The sequence below is a fragment of the Zonotrichia albicollis genome, chromosome 2 (assembly GCF_047830755.1).
Source record: "Zonotrichia albicollis isolate bZonAlb1 chromosome 2, bZonAlb1.hap1, whole genome shotgun sequence".
NCBI classification, from domain to species: domain Eukaryota; kingdom Metazoa; phylum Chordata; class Aves; order Passeriformes; family Passerellidae; genus Zonotrichia; species Zonotrichia albicollis.
In genome coordinates, this window is record NC_133820.1 from 27,075,651 (window position 1) to 27,093,338 (window position 17,688).

The following is a 17,688-nucleotide window of genomic DNA, read 5'->3' on the forward strand; positions in this document are numbered from 1 at the left end:
AAGCCATTGTTTTTAACCTTTGCTCATTGGCAGACCTCTGTGGTTTTGTGTTTGTTGCACCTTTTGCTTATTTTTTTTTAATGCAGAGCTGTGGTTCTATAGCATATCTGGGCTTACTGACAACTGACTTGCTTTTCTTGATTGTGTTTTGCTGAAAACTGTTTTATATGTACCACAGCTTAAAACTCAAGTCTAAGCAAATGGGCTTCTTAGAACAGAATATTAAGTCTGGCTCTAATGTAGGAGTATGCTGAAGAAGTCCTGGTCTACAGTACTTGCCTAATTTTTTTGGCTGGTTGATTGGTTTGGACTTTTTCCCTTAGACCTTGTTTATGAGTGCCACTTCTGTCTTGAAAATTGTCTTTTTTATCTTTTTTAATATGAAGCTGGCCATATTTTGAACCAGACTTGATGATCCCCTTTCTGACAAATTTCTTCTGCCTGAAAAACCAGCTGGTGTTCCTTTTCTCTTTCAGCTCTGAGGGCACAGCCCTTTAGTGGGGGATGATTTTGTGTGTGAATCTGATGTTAGACAACATAAGGAAACCATCTGACTCTCAGTATTCTTTCTGGTTTAGACATCCCCTTGCATGTAACTGGGACACTGCATTTCTTGGTTTTTCTTATAAAGCTACAAATTCTCAAACTTCCAATATTATATATGTAATGTCATCAGATTTTGTGGTATGAACTACATCCATTTTGTGAAAAAATTAATGAGATGCAATGGTAATGACGGTCAGTTTTCTTATCACAGTTTTGAGCAGATCATTGTCTAGTGGAACTCTGCAATGTAAAGTTAAAAAAGTTTGAGCTGTAAGAGTATATGTTATTCTGCAAGTACTGATATTCCCTACTCAGAATGCATTTTTCAGTTGTTCAGTATAGCAGTCAAGTATAAGAGGCTGAGAAAAGACCCACCAAGAGACGCTTAGACACTTAGTTAAGCAAAATGATTGGTAGGAAATGAACTAGCTTGGAGTGAAGTGCTGCTTGCTGGTCAGGCAAAGGTTAGTGCAGATCATCAGAGAATGTCCAGTGGTTAAAAGAAAAAGTTATTTGGAGACAGCTCTTTAGTGCTTTATGGAAAGGGTATGTCCAGTCTTAATTTGAAGCACTAATTTCGATGAAAGATTAGGAAATTTTGGATAATTTTTTTCCCAGAGGTGCAAATTATAACCACCTTTGTACAGGAAAATATTTTCATGCCTATAAGGAGTACTGTTTTTAGAAGAAGAAACAGATGCTGCATGGAGGAAGTAAGAAGCCTACTGGTGGGTTTCTCTATGACTGTGAGCCACAGTAGTGATCTCTTTTTATTTTTCCCCCCCTCCTTCTCTTTCTCAAGGGAATCTGATTCTGACCATGTCTAGGAATGTATTACTGAGCATTTAATCTTAACGTGGCCCAATTAGGACACCCTTCTTGACCTTATGAGAGATACAGTAAATAGAGTTTAAATCCCTGTTTGTTACTGATCGCAGAGAGTTCTGCTTCAGCACTTTCAAAACTTCCCCTCATAATTCTAAAATTAAAAGTGTCCTAATGACCATATTGTATTATTATATATAGATTATAATAGTGATAATATATGTATTTTTTCATACAACTCAAATTCCACTGTTAATTTTCATTGAGGAGATAAGATTATACAATCTAAAGGACAGTTCCAAAAGCCTAACTGCCTGTATTTAAATCCACAGACCAGCAAGATCATTATCTGACATTCAAGTATAATTTTAGTCTGACTAAATATGTATACAAATGCTCATTCTCCTTTCAAACCTAACAATCTTTTACATGTTTAATCTTTCTCCTTCTAGCACACTATATGACTGAAAAAATACCCTGGAAGAAATAAGAACACATATTGTACAGCATTAGTAGTTAGTGATCCTGCATAGCACCTTAACCTTTAAAGCTGTTGAGGAAAGAATCAAGTATGGCCAATGATTTACATGACAATTAGCTGTATACATTTCTTTTCTTAAGAATATGTGGCTTGGCATTCAAGTTTTCTTGGTGTTGTTCTAGTTACCAGTTTTTCACAGTTGTCATCTTGGTTTCTGACTGGCAGTAACTTGTCTTCTAAATATGTTATTTCATTATTTATTAAATAAAAAGCTTTTTTAATCATGGTAAAGTAACTGAAACACTATCAAACAAGACAATAAAACCTCAGCCTAAAGAGCCCCAGTGATTAATGGCAGAAGAGAGTAGCAGTAATTACATAAATAAAATACTAATGTTTTGGATGGGTAAATTTTACTGAGAAAGCAAAAAAGGTCAGCCCAAAAACATTATATCTGACATGAGTGAACAGATACAGATATAAAAAGGAGAAAAGGGGAAAAAATCAAAATACGCCGAACAACAATTAAAAGCAGGGAAGAAATTCAAAACATGATGTTATTTGAAAAAGTAAATATGTCAGGAAATGTCACAGAAAGAAATCTAAAACTATTACTTTGAATCTTAATAATGTGGATAAGATGAAAGTTAATGGATTAGGGTGTTTGAGCAATTGAGAGATTGTCTTTAATTTTTTTCAGTTGCTATTGGATACTGATGGTGTAAAGTGCTCATTTTCTTCAGATCTCTCACAGGATCAATAACAACAGGATGAGGGGTTTGGGTCATTTTTTGTTTTATGCTTTATCTTCAAAGATCTGTACATTAATCAGTTTATTCCTGCAGTATCCCTCAGAGAATAGCTAAGTGTGCTTTCTTATAGATCAGGAAGGCAATAAAGCCTGTGTCCTTCTCATGTCTTTGGGTAAATAGTCCCTAAATAAACCAATGGCACCTGACTGAATCAAGGAAGTAAGATTTAGTTTTGAGTGTCTTTAGATGAGCCATAGTGTAAGCCAGTGAATAAAATCAAAGCTCTGACAAGCCTGTGTCACATTCTTTTGCCAAAGCATAACCTCATGAGGGAAGGGGAAGGTGACTGATGGATGGTGCTGCTGATGGGTGGTGGTTCATGTTTCCTTTCCAGATCATTTCCTTTGCTCATGGTTCTAACTGGACCCCTTACCTGGTGGTTTTGTTGGGTGACAGCTCCCTGTAGTCTGGGGGAAAAACACTTTTGATGTCACAAATGTGCATGCTCAAATTGCAGAATAGTGATGGAATGTGCACATAGTATAGTACAAAAAAGTGCACTCAGACTTGTAAAATGTTTAAAAATGAGTTATTGGAAAGGTGTCTGCATGTGGTGAATTCCCCACAGAAGTAGCTTCTATGTCCTGCAGTGACCCATTTTAGATTTTATTTTGTATGTGCTACATTTGCTACTCTTAGTTTTTGTGTTGACTTGGAAAGATAAAAACAATGGGTAGAATGTTTGTTCAAGAGTACTTTGAGGGATTTTTCAGCAGTTAGCTAGATAACAGGCCAGTTCACCATTTTGAAACATCTGTAATAATGCAGCTAATAAAAAAACTATTCTACAGACCTATGCTGAGTTTTTTCTCTTTTAAGAAATGTAAAAGAGAAATGAATCTGTCTTTGGTTACAAAAGATCAAAACTAAGAATGAAAGAAAACTGCTTTTGAGAAAATGGCACAGAACAAAAAAGTCAGAACCCAGAAATAGCTGTGATCAGAGCAATGTCAGAAAGCAGGCTTGAGAACGTGCAGGTCTGTGGTGTGGTTTCAGCAGAGTTTTTGTTGAATTAATGGGGAGAAAGGAGAAAAATAATGCAGCTCTGGCATTGCTGAAGATTGCTGATTTACAGTCAGCCCCATGAACAGCTGTAACCAGTGACCTGCCACAGAGCTGGCTTTTCAGGAGAGCTTGCTGTTCTCTGCCCTTCTGTTTATGGCCAGAGCTGGATGTGACCTATTATTTGTGTGCTACATGTGCTTTATTTTCTGTGCTTAGCAAAAGTAAGCTCAGAACCCCTCATATGCTCTTCCTGAGACTTTGTTCTGCAGAATGGACTATCTCTTTTGTAATTAAATAGGAGCCATGGTAATTAAGAATCAGTGGATCCTCACACCTGATAGATGTTCTAGCAGAGCATGTAGGGGGCAGCTTCTTTCATGCTGCTGCCCTCAGGGCAGTTAGGTGAGAAAACGAATGTCTTCTTGGAGAGAGGAAGGTGCTTCTGTATTCCCCTGTAAAATCTAGTTACTGAGAATGAGTGAGATGTCTGACAACTACATGCTGCCACTTCTTGGCCTTCAGTGATTTCTTATCTTAATTCTCTAATCCTTATCAGGCATAATTCTGTGTTTCCCACTTTCTTACTGTGGTTTAAACCTAAACAGGCTCCTATACAAGTGATTATCATTTTTTTTCTTAATATTTCCATGTTCCTGGCTTTTCAGTTAAGTTTGGCTCTTTTTGGTGTAAAGCTGCATAACTTAAATGCTATTTAGAAGGAGTTATTTTTTCCAATAACAGTTCTGCTTGTGTCAAGGAATGTTAAAGATGCTAAGTTGCAAGTATGTTTTAAATACAAGGAGGAAAACAATGTTAATTTAATACTTTCTACTGGCATCCAGGAAGTGATATAAAAAATCTGAAAAAAGATTCTTATTCTTGATGGACTTTCTCAGCTTTGCACTTTACACACTGCATTATTCTCATCCTTGCAGTAATCAGTCTTCTATTTTTCTCACTTTCAGCTACTTTATATGAAGCTCTACTATTTTCTTGTTGTTCTGGTCTAAGAGCCTGTCGCACTTTGGTTAAAAAAATACTGTATGTCTAAAAGTTCAAAGTTGCAGTAGCTAAATAATACATTCAGCACATGTTTCTAATCCCAACAGCTGAGTTGTACAACCAGTCTGCTCTAATGCCTATGCAGTGCAAGATATGTGGCTCTCATGACTAAACTCCTTCCTACCAACCTCTTTGATTGTCATGTCTTTATTAGAGAACAATGACTTCTGTACTAATACTGAGAATGACTCAGCCTCAGTTATTAGCTTGTTTTGCTCCTCCTGTCACAACAGTTAAATCAAAAGCATTGCAAGGAACATGTGGTAAAGTTGGAAATGTGAACCAAAGACAGCAAAAAGGGACTCTTCTTTGAAGAAGTGTCTAATTAACAAGAAGCACCTCTGTGCTGCAGAAAAACATGAGGAAAATGTTTTCTATTTACCAATTATATTTTTATGAAATGCAGTTGGAAATGACTGCAGTGATGAGGCACATGTGAGAGACACACTTGTAGGTGGGGCCTTGAAATCTGCCTTTGCTGTCAGAAGGATCTGGAAATGCATCTATAACCTAAAGAGGAATCGAAAGACTATGCTAAAACCACATTTGGTCAATACAACCAAACTCATTGGCTTCTCCCATTGCTGTTTTTGTCAAGAACTGGAATCAGGCTTGCCAGTTTACATCTTCCAACTCCTGCTTCTGTCATGGAACAGCAGGAGTCATGGGTGGCAGCAGGACAGACAAGGACAGGGACCTTGCCCACAGTGCTCCATCCCATGGCAGGCAAAAGAAGTGACCAGGGTCAACCAAGAGCCCTGTGAGAGCCAACAAAGGCCTTACTGAGGCAAGTCCAAGGACAAGCCAGGACATCATGTCAGGATCAGCAGGTTGGGAAGCCAAGAAGAACAGGCTTACCTACAGCTGAGCTCAGCCAAGGGAGCTCCTGGGCCTGCAGGCATTGGGGGAGCCTGAGCTGAACTTCAAATTTAGTTGAGCGCTACTGTTCCTGCAGCCTGAGGGCTTTTGGACTCTGGTGGCTCTTCAGTGGGAGTAAGAAAGTAGGGATGGTGCAATACTCTGCACTGTTTTCCTCCCCACAAACCAGGCACCAGGCACCTCTGAGTGAGCTCCTTGTAGTCTAATGTCTCAACCTCTTTCAAAAGCAGTCTAATATGGTAGAAAAGAACCCTTTTTTCTACAAAATTCATGAGTTTGGGGAGGAGTTGAAAGATGTCTTGATTTTATTGTCTGCTCTACTATTGCAATGCAAATGCTGTTTTAGTTATAGTACTCTCTGACCACACAATACTATAGCCAGATCTGTACAAAACTTGCCACTCCAGTCCATTGATTTTCAGCCGCTGTTCATGTTTTTCATGCTTGTGGTCTGCCAGAATGAGTGTATAGTCCAGTAAGCATATTATGGTATATGAAACTCTATATAGTGTAGATGAAAAAGTGATAAGGGATAATACATTTATATAATAATTGCATATCCAGGAAGAAGGTTAGAAATACATGTGTAATGTTCACTTTAATGTCAGATAATTTATTCTAATGAGACTCACATAAGTTGTTATTTTAAGATTGTAATCTCTTTATTCTTATACTACTTAGTCACACATCCCAGTCTTTCTTAATGTTACAAGTGCTAGTTACTGGTGTTACCTAAATAATGAATGGCATTCGTGTGTAGTTTTATGTTTCCTGGTAATCTGTTCTCTTTATGTGCACCTATTTTCAGTGAATATCAGGGATCTTTACGCTTCCACTTTCCCAGAGCTGATTTCCCCTGAAGTGTGCAACAGCCAGATAAGCAATGGGGTGCATTGCTGCAATGGGGTGTATTGGTGCATCACCATCACAAGTGCAGCTTCTGAAAAGCTGCAGGGGCTGAGTTTGGAGTCTGGAGTCTGTTGTGTTGGTGCTGAAAAATGCACTAACTCAAACAGTGTTGCTGACAATATAATGGTTTGATCAATTCTGTCTCTCAGTAGTACCCAGCCTTACCTTTGTATATACTGGTATTTGGTGCTTTCTTGGAAAATTAGATATGATTAGAAAAAGACCATGGTTGGCAAGGTGGTGTTCAGATGAAAGTAGCACACTGTAGCTCATTATGATTTCTACAGACAGAGAGCAGCCATAGCTTTGGTTTACATGTTGAGGACTGTACAAACAGTACAGTTGACAGAATTCTTTTGAAATGATCATTACTAAAACCACTGGTTTAGGCAGTCCACAAGTTCCTATTTCTCACCTAAACCTTAGACAGTGTTACTGGTTTATTTTAATGAGAATTTTCTGTAATCATGTGCACTTCTGTGTCACTTTCATGCATTTTAAGTTCTGATTGCATCCAGGTGGTTCTTTTCAGTATTGTGCAAAACAGCTGATACTCCTCTGTAGCCAGCGACAAGAAAGAAAGAGAAATGTGAAGATGGAGTTTGATTCCAAGCTGTGTAACATCTGGTCTTGTTTGATTTTTGTTTTCTCTCATCAGGACAGTTGCAAAGACTTATCCTCAGTCTCCTAAAAACACCAAACAATATCCAGCTTCTCCTGTGAAGCATCGTGCTTCCAATAGCAGCCAGGAAACACCTAAAAAGAAAGCAGACAAGGAGAAAGAGAATGTCAGTCACCTGAAGTCCCCAGGAGCACGCACTGATGACGTGGCTCCTGAGAAGCACGTGCCTTCTGCTGGAAAGGCTGAGAACACTGAAGGTGAGCCTTGCTGCAAGATGTCAGTGCAAGGTTTGATGGGTCCCTGAGAGTTTTAAATGATGATGAGCTGTTCTTTTCATGAGGCTGCTCAGTCACAGGCTTATGAGAATGTGTAAAGATACACACTGGAACCTGTGAATACACAGTTTTCACTAATGTACCAAAAGCCAAATGTACCAATTGTTAACGAAGATGTGAAACTGCTGGCATCCAGGAATGCCCTTATCTATTCCATCTTCTTTCTGCTGGAAATTATAAAATATGCTTTTTAAAAAAAGTGTCTCACCACCATTTCACCAGGCCCATTTCAGCCTAGTGAATGAACCTGGAATTGCTCAACACTTTCTTTGTTCCCTGCCTGACTTCCATCCTTGGTTGTCTTCTCCTAGGGAAGATCACAGCAGGAACAAGTGATGCAGAAGAAGCTGCAAAAATTCTAGCTGAGAAAAGACGACAGGCCCGCCTGCAGAAAGAACAAGAGGAAAGGGAGAAACAGGAAAGAGAAGAACGAGAAAGGTCTCTATATTGCTTTATGAAAATTATAACCTAATAATTTAACCTGTATCACTGAAGATGCTTGAAACTGTGGTAGTTTTGGAATCAAGCAGGAGTTTATATTATCTGTTAATTTCTTTAATTTCAGACTCATTCCATTAGTGTCTTTTGCAGTCTCCAAGATGAGTGAAGTTAAAAAATAATAATTTGGCCTCTTCAAGAACCCTGAATAAATTATTACTTTTCCAAATACTTCAGGCATGTCCATGCTGAAGTGTACTGCACACTGCAGTATGGTGATACCTGAAGTATTTTACATTGAAAAAAATATTTTAGGTGGCTTTAAATGAGCTAGATCACGTAGCTGAAATGGTCTTGCAGCAGCAGGATATGCTTTAAATGGCACAGCTTGAATCATCCATAATTAACCTGAAGCTTCTCTTCCTGCCCAACTGCTGCAGGCATTGAGGCTGAGTGTGGGCAGGATGAAGGTTGCTGTCTGAACAGTGCAGTTCTGGCTCTGTTCTGGGAACAGGCTTTTTGGTAGTTCTCCACATGGGATGCTGGTTGCAAGTGTCAGCAAACCATGCACTTCCTTCAAACCTCTAATAGTAAATCACTAATTCTGCTTGTCTAGAAAACCCAGCTTTGGGTTTTCTTACTACAGACACAGTGTTGAAACATGGAATAGAGCTCTCCAGCTAGTTAAAGTTAGAAATGGGTATGTTTATTGACAGTGCCAGACACATGGGGAGTCATCTCCCAGAGATATGGGAGATTCCCAAAGAATCACAGGCTCCAGCTCTTTATTTATCTAAAAAGTCTTACATATTCATATAATTCATATAATTTCCCAAATGCCTAATACATATTCATTACCTAACCCACCCCCCTTGGTATTAAAATGTATTTATAACTGAATCTAAGGTTCCTTCATGCTTGTGCAGTCTTCACCTCAAATGGGATGGTGGGTTCTGAAATGGGTTGTGGTCTTCTGAGGTCAAAGTGACCTTTTACTTTTGCCTTGTTGGCAAGTTTTGGCTGTAAACTCAAAACCCCTTGGCTATAGCTCAGGTTTTGGGGCCCAGGTGCAGGCTATGGTCCTCTTCTTTTTCACAATTAAATCTGCATCCCATCCTGCTTCTTTAAACATAGTAAAGACAGCCAGGTCTATCACTCTAGCCTTAACTATTTTATCTGCTAATAATTAACTCTCCCTCATTATTTCTACTCTTTGTGCTATATTCTTAATTGTTTCTATCCCCCCTAACTAAATTTAGTTAAACTTTTAACTCTTTCAGTTTCTTTTAACCCTTGATTCAGGGTGGGAGTGGAATGACCAGCCTCTGCCATTTTGGCCCTGATAGAATTATAAGACAGATCACTTAAAAAACAATTTTTAAGGAGCATGATGTCCCTCAGTGGGCCAGGGAACAACACAGGTGGAATTTAGACCCACTCCTTCCAGTATTCCACTGTGTTTTGTGGAATTTGCTGCTACTCTTCCCATTTGTTTATCCTCAGAAGAAGCAAAGGATAAAAGAACTTGCTTGTTTATAGATACCAACATTCTGGGTATCAAGTATAGGAGAAGAAAGTTTGTCTTTGTTCTTGAAACTTAATTTTATTATTGACACTCTAATTGAAATTAGAACAGGAATGTTTTCTTTGATCACACATATTTTTTTCAATGGAAATTATAACTTCTATGAAATATTTTATGCATAAAACCCAAGGAGTAAAACCTTGATAGCAACCTGAATTCTGAGTATGTGCTCAATGTCTTCACTTCACTTGTATCCTGGCATCTTTCATGAAAATATGTGCTGTTGCATGTGTTACCAGTTACTCGTGTACATTCAATAGGATTCATGCTAAACAAGATTAAGCCTTTTAAACCTTCTGTTACATTTTCTGCAGGCTTGAAAGAGAAGAGCAGAAAAGAAAGGCAGAAGAAGAAAGACTTCGTCTGGAAGAAGAAGCTCGTAAGAAGGAGGAGGAAAGAAAACGTGAAGAAGAAGCAGCAAGAAAAAAGGCAGAAGAGGAAGCCAGGAGAAGAGCTGAGGAAGAACAAATGCTAAAGGAAAAGCAAGAAAAAGAGCTCCAAGCCAAACTTGAGAAACAGGTATCATCTTAAACAGAAACGTGAAATTTTTATACATGTAAAAAAAAATACTTCTTAATATTTGGTAGTCTGCCTGAAATAAATAATGGCCCTAACATATTTGACACATTTTAATTAGAGGGAAGAAGCAGAAATCAAAGCCCGTGAGGCAGCTGAACAGCTTCGTCTTGAAAGGGAACAAATCATGCAGCAAATTGAGCAAGAAAGGCTGGAGCGGAAGAAGGTGAGTATTTGCATCTCAGGATAATTATTTCATTTCTTGTTTAAATACACAACCCAGGAAGCACCCAGTGGTATCTAATAACAATAATCTGGAGAGATTAAAGGTGAATGGTTATGCCAAAGTTAGTATTTGTTATTTGCCTGTTAGGGGAACATGGACATCAACATTTGTAACCAAGTGGAATTGCCTGAGGCAAATGACTTTCTCCTAGGCTCTGAGCAAACACAGAGCCCGCCTCCACCTGAAAGTTAAATGCCTGAGACAAACAAGGAATGGCATGCCAAGGCAAATTTCGATTGCTGTCCAACCCAGGACATCACTAACTACTGAGAAACATGAGTGACTTTGTTTAAAACTTGCTCAACAAAAGCTCTGTGTCATTAATTGAGAAAGTTTGTGATTAACAAAGTTTCCCCCCACCTGGCTGTCTGTGGTTGCATTATGCAGAGGAACAGGATTGTCTGGCCACTGCTGCACAGGGAAATGGCTGAAGCTGCATAAATTAGCTTTGTTTACAGCTGTGTGGCAGAAAGAGAACAGCTGCAGAACCCCTGTCTGGTTACAGTCATCTCTCCATACATGTTATTCCAATATATTTTAAACTGTTCACTACTGAACTGGAGGCATATTGCAGTTGCAGATTAGAATATCAAACCAAAGTGTTTTACATCTCAAATAACATCTCCTTTTTAATGAAGAAAGAAGGAAAACAAAAGTATTTTAGGATAATGCTTTACACATTTCTAGCAAGAATAACTTCAGATTTTCAGTTTTGCTCTTCTATTCCAAAAAGGCAAACTATTTTTAAAGGCACTGTTAGGAAATAGTTGGAAAATCAGCTAGATTAAAATAACCACTGTTGGTTTTAAACAAATGTCTTGTTCAGAGCTGAACATAACTCATAGCTGCAAACACCTGGTATTAAAATACTTGTTTCTAAAGTGCACCTGCTGAGAAAGCCATGTTCTTTAAGATCTGATAGGTTAAAGCCAACTGCAAGATGTTTTATCTCTTTAATTTTCTTTATTTTTCATATTTGTTCTCCCTTTTTCAAGACAGGCAGAGAGGATGGCCTGACAGTAAAGAAAAGGTTCTTTGTCTTTTTTTTTCCCCTGTGTCTTGTGTTACATATTCTGTCTGCCATCTCATCCTGAAATTTATTTTGATTTATAGAGAATAGATGAAATTATGAAGAGAACAAGGAAGAGTGAAACCCCAGAAATAAAGGTATGAAACAGGATGTGGTTGCACATTTTTTTTGTTTTATTATCATATGTGGAAATCAAATTCTAGGGTAGTTCCATGTTAGTAAATCTAGATAGTAGTAAGTGTTTTTTGTTTTATTATCATATGTGTAGTATAGTAAATGTTTTTCGGTTTATTATTGTATGTGTAGGAGTAGTAAATGTTTTTTGGTTTATTATCATATGTGGAAATGAAATTCTAGGGGAGTGTTAGTAAATCTAGTCTAGCACACTTAGTGTACTAAGTGTACACTCCAGACCCAAATTTTAGATGCATTTCAAACAGAATGACTGTTGCTGTGTTACAGCCACTGCTACAGAGACACAGCTTTTATGCAGCCTTTGCATGTAGGATAATTGTCCCCCTCACTACCTAGCAAGGGGCAGCAGCTCATTCCTGCATGTTGGAGCTGTAATGTTTGCTGCTGTTGATGTGTCTTCCTGCTTTGTACCAGGCAGTGATTTCATTACTGAGCTCTCTGTTACGCTGTCAGCAATGTGGGAGTGAAGAGAAGGCAGTTGTGTCCAGCTAAGGAGTGACTGTCAGATTTTCATTTCTAATCTATCACCAAAGGGGTATCAGGGACAGACAAAGGTGATACAGAGACTCCATCATCACAGGGCATCAAAAAGCACTTTATTATTAGAAATTCACAGTTCTTATAGAAAACTTATAGTGGTGGACCTAACACCTGATTGGAATCTTCTCTCACCTCTTGATCAAGAAGGAACAACTCCTTCTTGTAAACATCTTTGAGAAACACAGATTGCCTGCCAGCTGCAGAGATTGAGATAATTGTTTTAATTCATTCTCTGAACTTTCTCACAGCTTCCCAGGAATATCCTGGGAGAGCAGTGTCTCTCTCTGTTCAGAGGATATGTGATAACCACATAATCTAATTAGGAAACTGTTCAGTTACTTTCAGAGAATGTTTTCTTTTTTAATTTTGAAAAAATGCTATGCCTAACTAAAAAGGGGAAAAAAGTCCTGTTTTGCTGTTGCTGGTCTTTGTCACCCTGTGGCCCTGAGCAATCTCACAAGTTTTGAGTCCAATTGGTTCCATAAAGGTTACAGTCCTCCCTCTAATACAGCTGAGTCATTACTTCATTTCAGAAGGAAGAGCCAAAACTGGAGATCCCATCAACTTTGAATGTGGAAAAGCAACCAAAGGCCCTTGTTCTCAACCAGCCAGGTAAAAGTTGCCATGTTTTTCTGACCTATTTTCCCAGTTGAATCTCTTCAGATTTTTTTTTTTTTTGATCTGAGGCAGAGCACTGTGTATTATCATAAGTTCTTTGCTTTCATCTCAAAAAGAACAGCTGCATTTGCATCAGTGACAAATGTTAGAAACTGGAGACAGCTTTACTTTGCCACTTAAGCAAAACCAGAATAAAGTTTCTCCTGCATTTTAGTACCTGATGTAGCATTTTTTGTAAATGAAAAGTTCTAGTCTGCCAGTGTTGGTTTTTGGTTTTATTGCTGCAACCTACCTTCAAATTTTGTAGGTAGAAAATTTTTGCACACAACCAAGCTTTTTATAGTATGACTCTAAATCTTATATTTAATTTCACTTCGTAAAAAAACCCCATATGCATTTAAAGGATTATTAAATAAAATGTCTGACATTATCTATATTTTGTTTACTTCTCCAGGCTAAGGTTTTTACTACATGACATAAAAGGTAGAACATTCTCTTCCTGTTTCCTCAAATCTAAAAGATGTAGCATAAAGAGCAGTTTTTGGAGTGGAATAAAGGAATGACAGTACAGTATGATGAGCCATGGATTAAACTGAGTCTACTGCATTGTCACTCTTCCTTTCTACTCAGTCTGTAACTTAAAACTATTTAAATAACAAAGTTTCTACTGTCATAATTCTAACTTTTTTTTACAGAGATCAATGGATTGGCGACCTGCCTGAAAAATAAAAGCTTAGAAAGTGCTGCTTCTGTAATCCCTTCCCAAGATGTGGTTGCTAATGGACTGAAGTCAGTTTCAGGACTTATTCAGCTGGAAGCTGTTGATGGGAAATCTAACAGCATGGAAGATTCAACAGATGAGGTTCAGTCCATGGATGTGAGGTACACACTGGATCTACCTGTAGGGTTGTGGGATTCATGTGAGACAAAGGATTTTGGGTTTTGTTTGTTAATACTTTACTACCTTGCTTCTCACCTCCCCCCATGGTGGCAGCTGGGTGTGCACTGGCTGTGTTCTGCTCCTGCCAGGATTCTCCTGCGTGTTTGGCACAAGAGCCACAAAACCTCATCTCACTCTCACATATTTGGGACAGGGAACTCTGAAATCCTTCCACAGTCCTTACTTATGGATTCCATGCAAGTTTGCCCAAACCTTTCAGATGCTTTTGTGAAAGCAGCTACTGTAGATAGTGTTCTGATGTCACTGTTTTTTAATTTGGCTGCATAGCTGTGATTCATTAGCATTTCTGCCTCCATACAAACAGAATAAAGAAAATAATGGATTTAGAATTTTAAGTACTTAACAAGTAGAAATGTATGAAAACCAGTAAATAACTTTTTGATTTTAAATACTCTCACATTTTGATGGAAGGACATGCAAAAATGAAGGATTTTTAATTTGAAGTTTTTTTATTTACACACATATATATAGGCAGTTAATTTAAGGCTGCTAAGTCAAAGCTAGATCTGAATTTTAAACATGGAATTTTAATGCTGTTCTTCATTAATCAGTAAGCCAGTTGAACCTCTTATACTGTCTCCAGCAAATTGTATTTCCAGCAAATATGCATTAATATATAGGAAATGCCCTGCTGGGACCAGCCAGAAGACTGTGCAGCCCAATATTTGGTTTCAGAGAGTATCAATAAGAAAAACTAGTGAGGGAGAGCACATGAGCCTAGCACTTCCTGCAGTCCAAGATCACTGAAGTGTAGCCTTAGGGATATTGAGGGCACAAGTCTGCCTTGGCCTTTTAAGTGGCCACTGGTTGACATGTTGCCAATGAGTTTATCCAACTCTTTTTTTTTAGCAGCTCTTTGTGTCTAGGACCTCACCTGGAAGCAGTCTGTACAGTACAGTCTCACTAGTAGATTTTGTTCTTTGATCCCTGTTAAACCCAGTTTCTTACTGGTGGCATTGGACACCCCTGACACTTTGTGTTGTAGGATTTCATGTATAATAGTTTTGCTCTCAACTCATCCACCACCACATCATAGTTTAAGAAATGTCTGTGAAAGCCTTCCTCTGCTTTCTCTTCTCCAAACTAAAATGCACTACAGGGCAATATATATTTTTTTAAAATTAGGACATTCTCTAGGTAAAATCTTGCTGCAGCTGCCCTAAGATGCATGGTAGTTTCTGAACAGTCAGAGGTTTAACTTGATTTTTGCCTAATGAAAAGTTATAGACCTCTTATTCTGTGTCTTTCTTCCTTTATCTTTTGCATAGCCCGGTTTCAAAAGAAGAACTTATCTCTATCCCTGAATATTCACCCATGAATGAACTCATGCCAGGTGTTTCTTTGGACCAAAATGGGACAAGTAATGCCAAGGCTCTTGAAGACCTCTTGGATTTCACAGGCCAAGCTACCTACTCCAAGATGTCCAGTGATACCCTTAGCCTAGATGACTGTAACAAAAACTTGATTGAGGGATTTAACAGCCCAGGACAAGAAAATACACTTAATTCTATCTGTTGACAGCCTTGCTTTTCAGCAGAACTGATACAGGTACAGTATTGTGATAAACATCTTATGATAAATTGCTGTGATTACTTCCTAGTTCCCCAGAATATCTCTCCCCACACATGGCAGTGTGGGGAAAGAAAGAAAGAAAGCTGTTCTCCTAGGTATTAAAATTCAACATAATTTTTGAGATTTGCAGCTGCCTGTAGATTGGCATCATATGCAAACTGACTGTATCATAGCAACCACAAGTATCTGGTAAATGGAAACATTTCCTTTAGGCATCCAGAATTTCTTCATTAATACCATACTTTTCCTGCATATCTTTGGAGCCTATTTGCATGAAGAAAACAGTTAAAAGTGGGGCCAGTCTAGGCCATAGTAGTTATTGCTGCTGCTTTCTCTTTGCTGCTGTAAAACTTGCAGTGTAGAATCACACACCCTGAAAAGCCAGCATAGTAAAAATCCATAGTAGGCTTCAGTGACAGTTTCAAAGTACAAAGCTATAGTCAGGGTTTTTGGAAGAGTATATTCTCTAAATAGCAAAACTGAGGTCATCTAACTTGTGTAGCTGACTTGATAGTCTTCTCTCTCTCTTTGATTGACAGAGGTAACAATTTCTGGAGGATATATATCCCTGTGATGCTACTGGCAGTAAAATATGAGCTTGTCACTTGAAAAAGCTTCTGCAGTCCTTGAACACTGGATTTCAAATAATCAGAGCTGAATATAACTTGTCTTCCCAGGGAGTATGTTGAATAACTGGCTGCTTTTGGTAGAAACCAATGATCTAGAGCCTTGATGTTTCAGGGAAGACAGTGTGCATTAGAATTTGAGCTTTAGCTGCTAATAAAGCACTTATATCTTCTTTATTTTAAAATTCATCTCAACACTTCACTGTGATTTTTACCTGTGCATTTTATTTTTAAATAATTATTTCCTAAGCTTGATCATGTCCTTCATCTATTTCCATTTAGACATCTTTTTCGTGTAAATAATGATGGGGTTTGCCCACAGTGCATTGAAACAAAATAATATACTGTACTTTAGTTTTGTGCCTATCTTTTTTTGTCTTTAAAAGGAGTTAATGGCAACTTTTATGAGGTGTGTAATTCAAAACTGTAGCTGAAGAGGCTTGAAAAACATAGCTGCTGGAATCAAAAGAGCCTTCTTATTGACTGTGGAGTATGGGAGCTATCCCTTTATGATTATGTTGACACTTTTAGTCACTAGTGGCACTTACCAGTTAATATTAATTAGTCTGGGAGCAACTATCAACTGTGTTTGAAATCATATTTGTGTAGCACTTGTAAGCAAAGTATGCCAAATGCCAAGTATAACCCCTGAATATGTGTGTAGTGTAGCTGTAGTAGATCCGAGTGAGTGATCAGGAAGGTGACACATTAACCTTTGAATATGCAGACACTTGATTGATACCAGCAGGCTTTCTATCACACTGAGAAGTATTTTGTCTTCCTGTAGGCTCAACAAAATGGGATTTGGTCAGCAGCAAAACATTATGTGAGTGTCAGAAACACAAAGGGCAAAAAATGCGCACTGGGAGCACTGGGCGCCCTTGACGTTCTGTAAACATCTGTGTGGAACAGTCCACAGCACGATGTGCAAGGTCAGGACGTCATGTGCTGCACAGTGTCAACTTTATTTCTCTTGGTGAACATTTTTGCTAGATTAGGTGCTGCTTTGAGGATATTTTGTCCAGTCCCTTATAAGAATAAATTATAAATACAACTCTCTTTGGATACTAGCACCAAAAATGTGAAAACTTGGGGTGGGGAGGGGGTGTTTGGCTTTTTTTTTCCTTTTTTTTCCACATGTAAGAGTTCACAGCATAGATTGACCTCAGTTGTAGCACCATTCTTGTGCTCTTAAAAGTCAGCAGTGGGAAAGTAACCAGTGACATGATGTGCAATGCCTAAAAAAATCATACCTACAACAACCCAGCTCTATTTATGTTAGTGTACTTCAAGAAATACTTTCTTTTGACTGTGCAGTAAGCTGTAGCATGGTACTGTGTCTTCCAAATTAGTCCTTCATCTATTTCCTAAATAATAAACAAACAGAAACAGTTTGTTTTGCTGTAATACACTGTGTTTGACAAATGTCATATTATATTTTATTATGGTGTCATTGTATAACCTGTAGATTTCTGTATTTGCATGACCTGTATAGCATGTATAAAGGTGAAATACATTTTCATTTATGAATCTGACTTGTTTCTTAGCACTTTTTTTTTCCCCACAACAATATGACTGATTTAAAAATACATGTATGTTAATTTGTTCTGAGGTGTTTTCTGAAGGAGAGTATAGTACTGAAGAAAGGAGCAGTTGGCAAAATCTCAGAATATTTCACCACTGTTCCCATTGCCATATATCCATTTGCTTTCTGAGGTGCCAATACACTGGACAAGTGCAGGCTGGTGGCCAAAGAGCCTCAAGGTCAGGACTCCCAATTGTGCCATCCAGAGGGCTGGTGACAATATAGGGCCAGTTTGCAGCCCCAGCATCTGCTCTCTGGCA

The 17,688-nt window shown here is 38.3% G+C and overlaps 1 protein-coding gene across 5 annotated transcripts in view; it reads left to right on the forward strand.

The window, feature by feature from the left end:
- The window catches only part of MAP7D2 (MAP7 domain containing 2), an 81,719-nt gene extending 64,341 nt beyond the window's left edge, over positions 1-17,378 (forward strand). For all 5 annotated transcript variants that reach the window (XM_074534634.1, XM_074534630.1, XM_074534631.1 and 2 more), the window contains 9 exons: positions 7,178-7,398; positions 7,788-7,914; positions 9,814-10,018; positions 10,137-10,241; positions 11,415-11,468; positions 12,600-12,678; positions 13,380-13,566; positions 14,914-15,193; positions 15,757-17,378. In XM_074534634.1, the coding sequence (XP_074390735.1) occupies positions 7,178-7,398; positions 7,788-7,914; positions 9,814-10,018; positions 10,137-10,241; positions 11,415-11,468; positions 12,600-12,678; positions 13,380-13,566; positions 14,914-15,163 (1,228 nt within the window). In that variant the 3' untranslated portion in view covers positions 15,164-15,193; positions 15,757-17,378. The remainder of the gene's footprint in view (positions 1-7,177; positions 7,399-7,787; positions 7,915-9,813; positions 10,019-10,136; positions 10,242-11,414; positions 11,469-12,599; positions 12,679-13,379; positions 13,567-14,913; positions 15,194-15,756) is intronic.
- Positions 17,379-17,688: the final 310 nt, after the last annotated feature.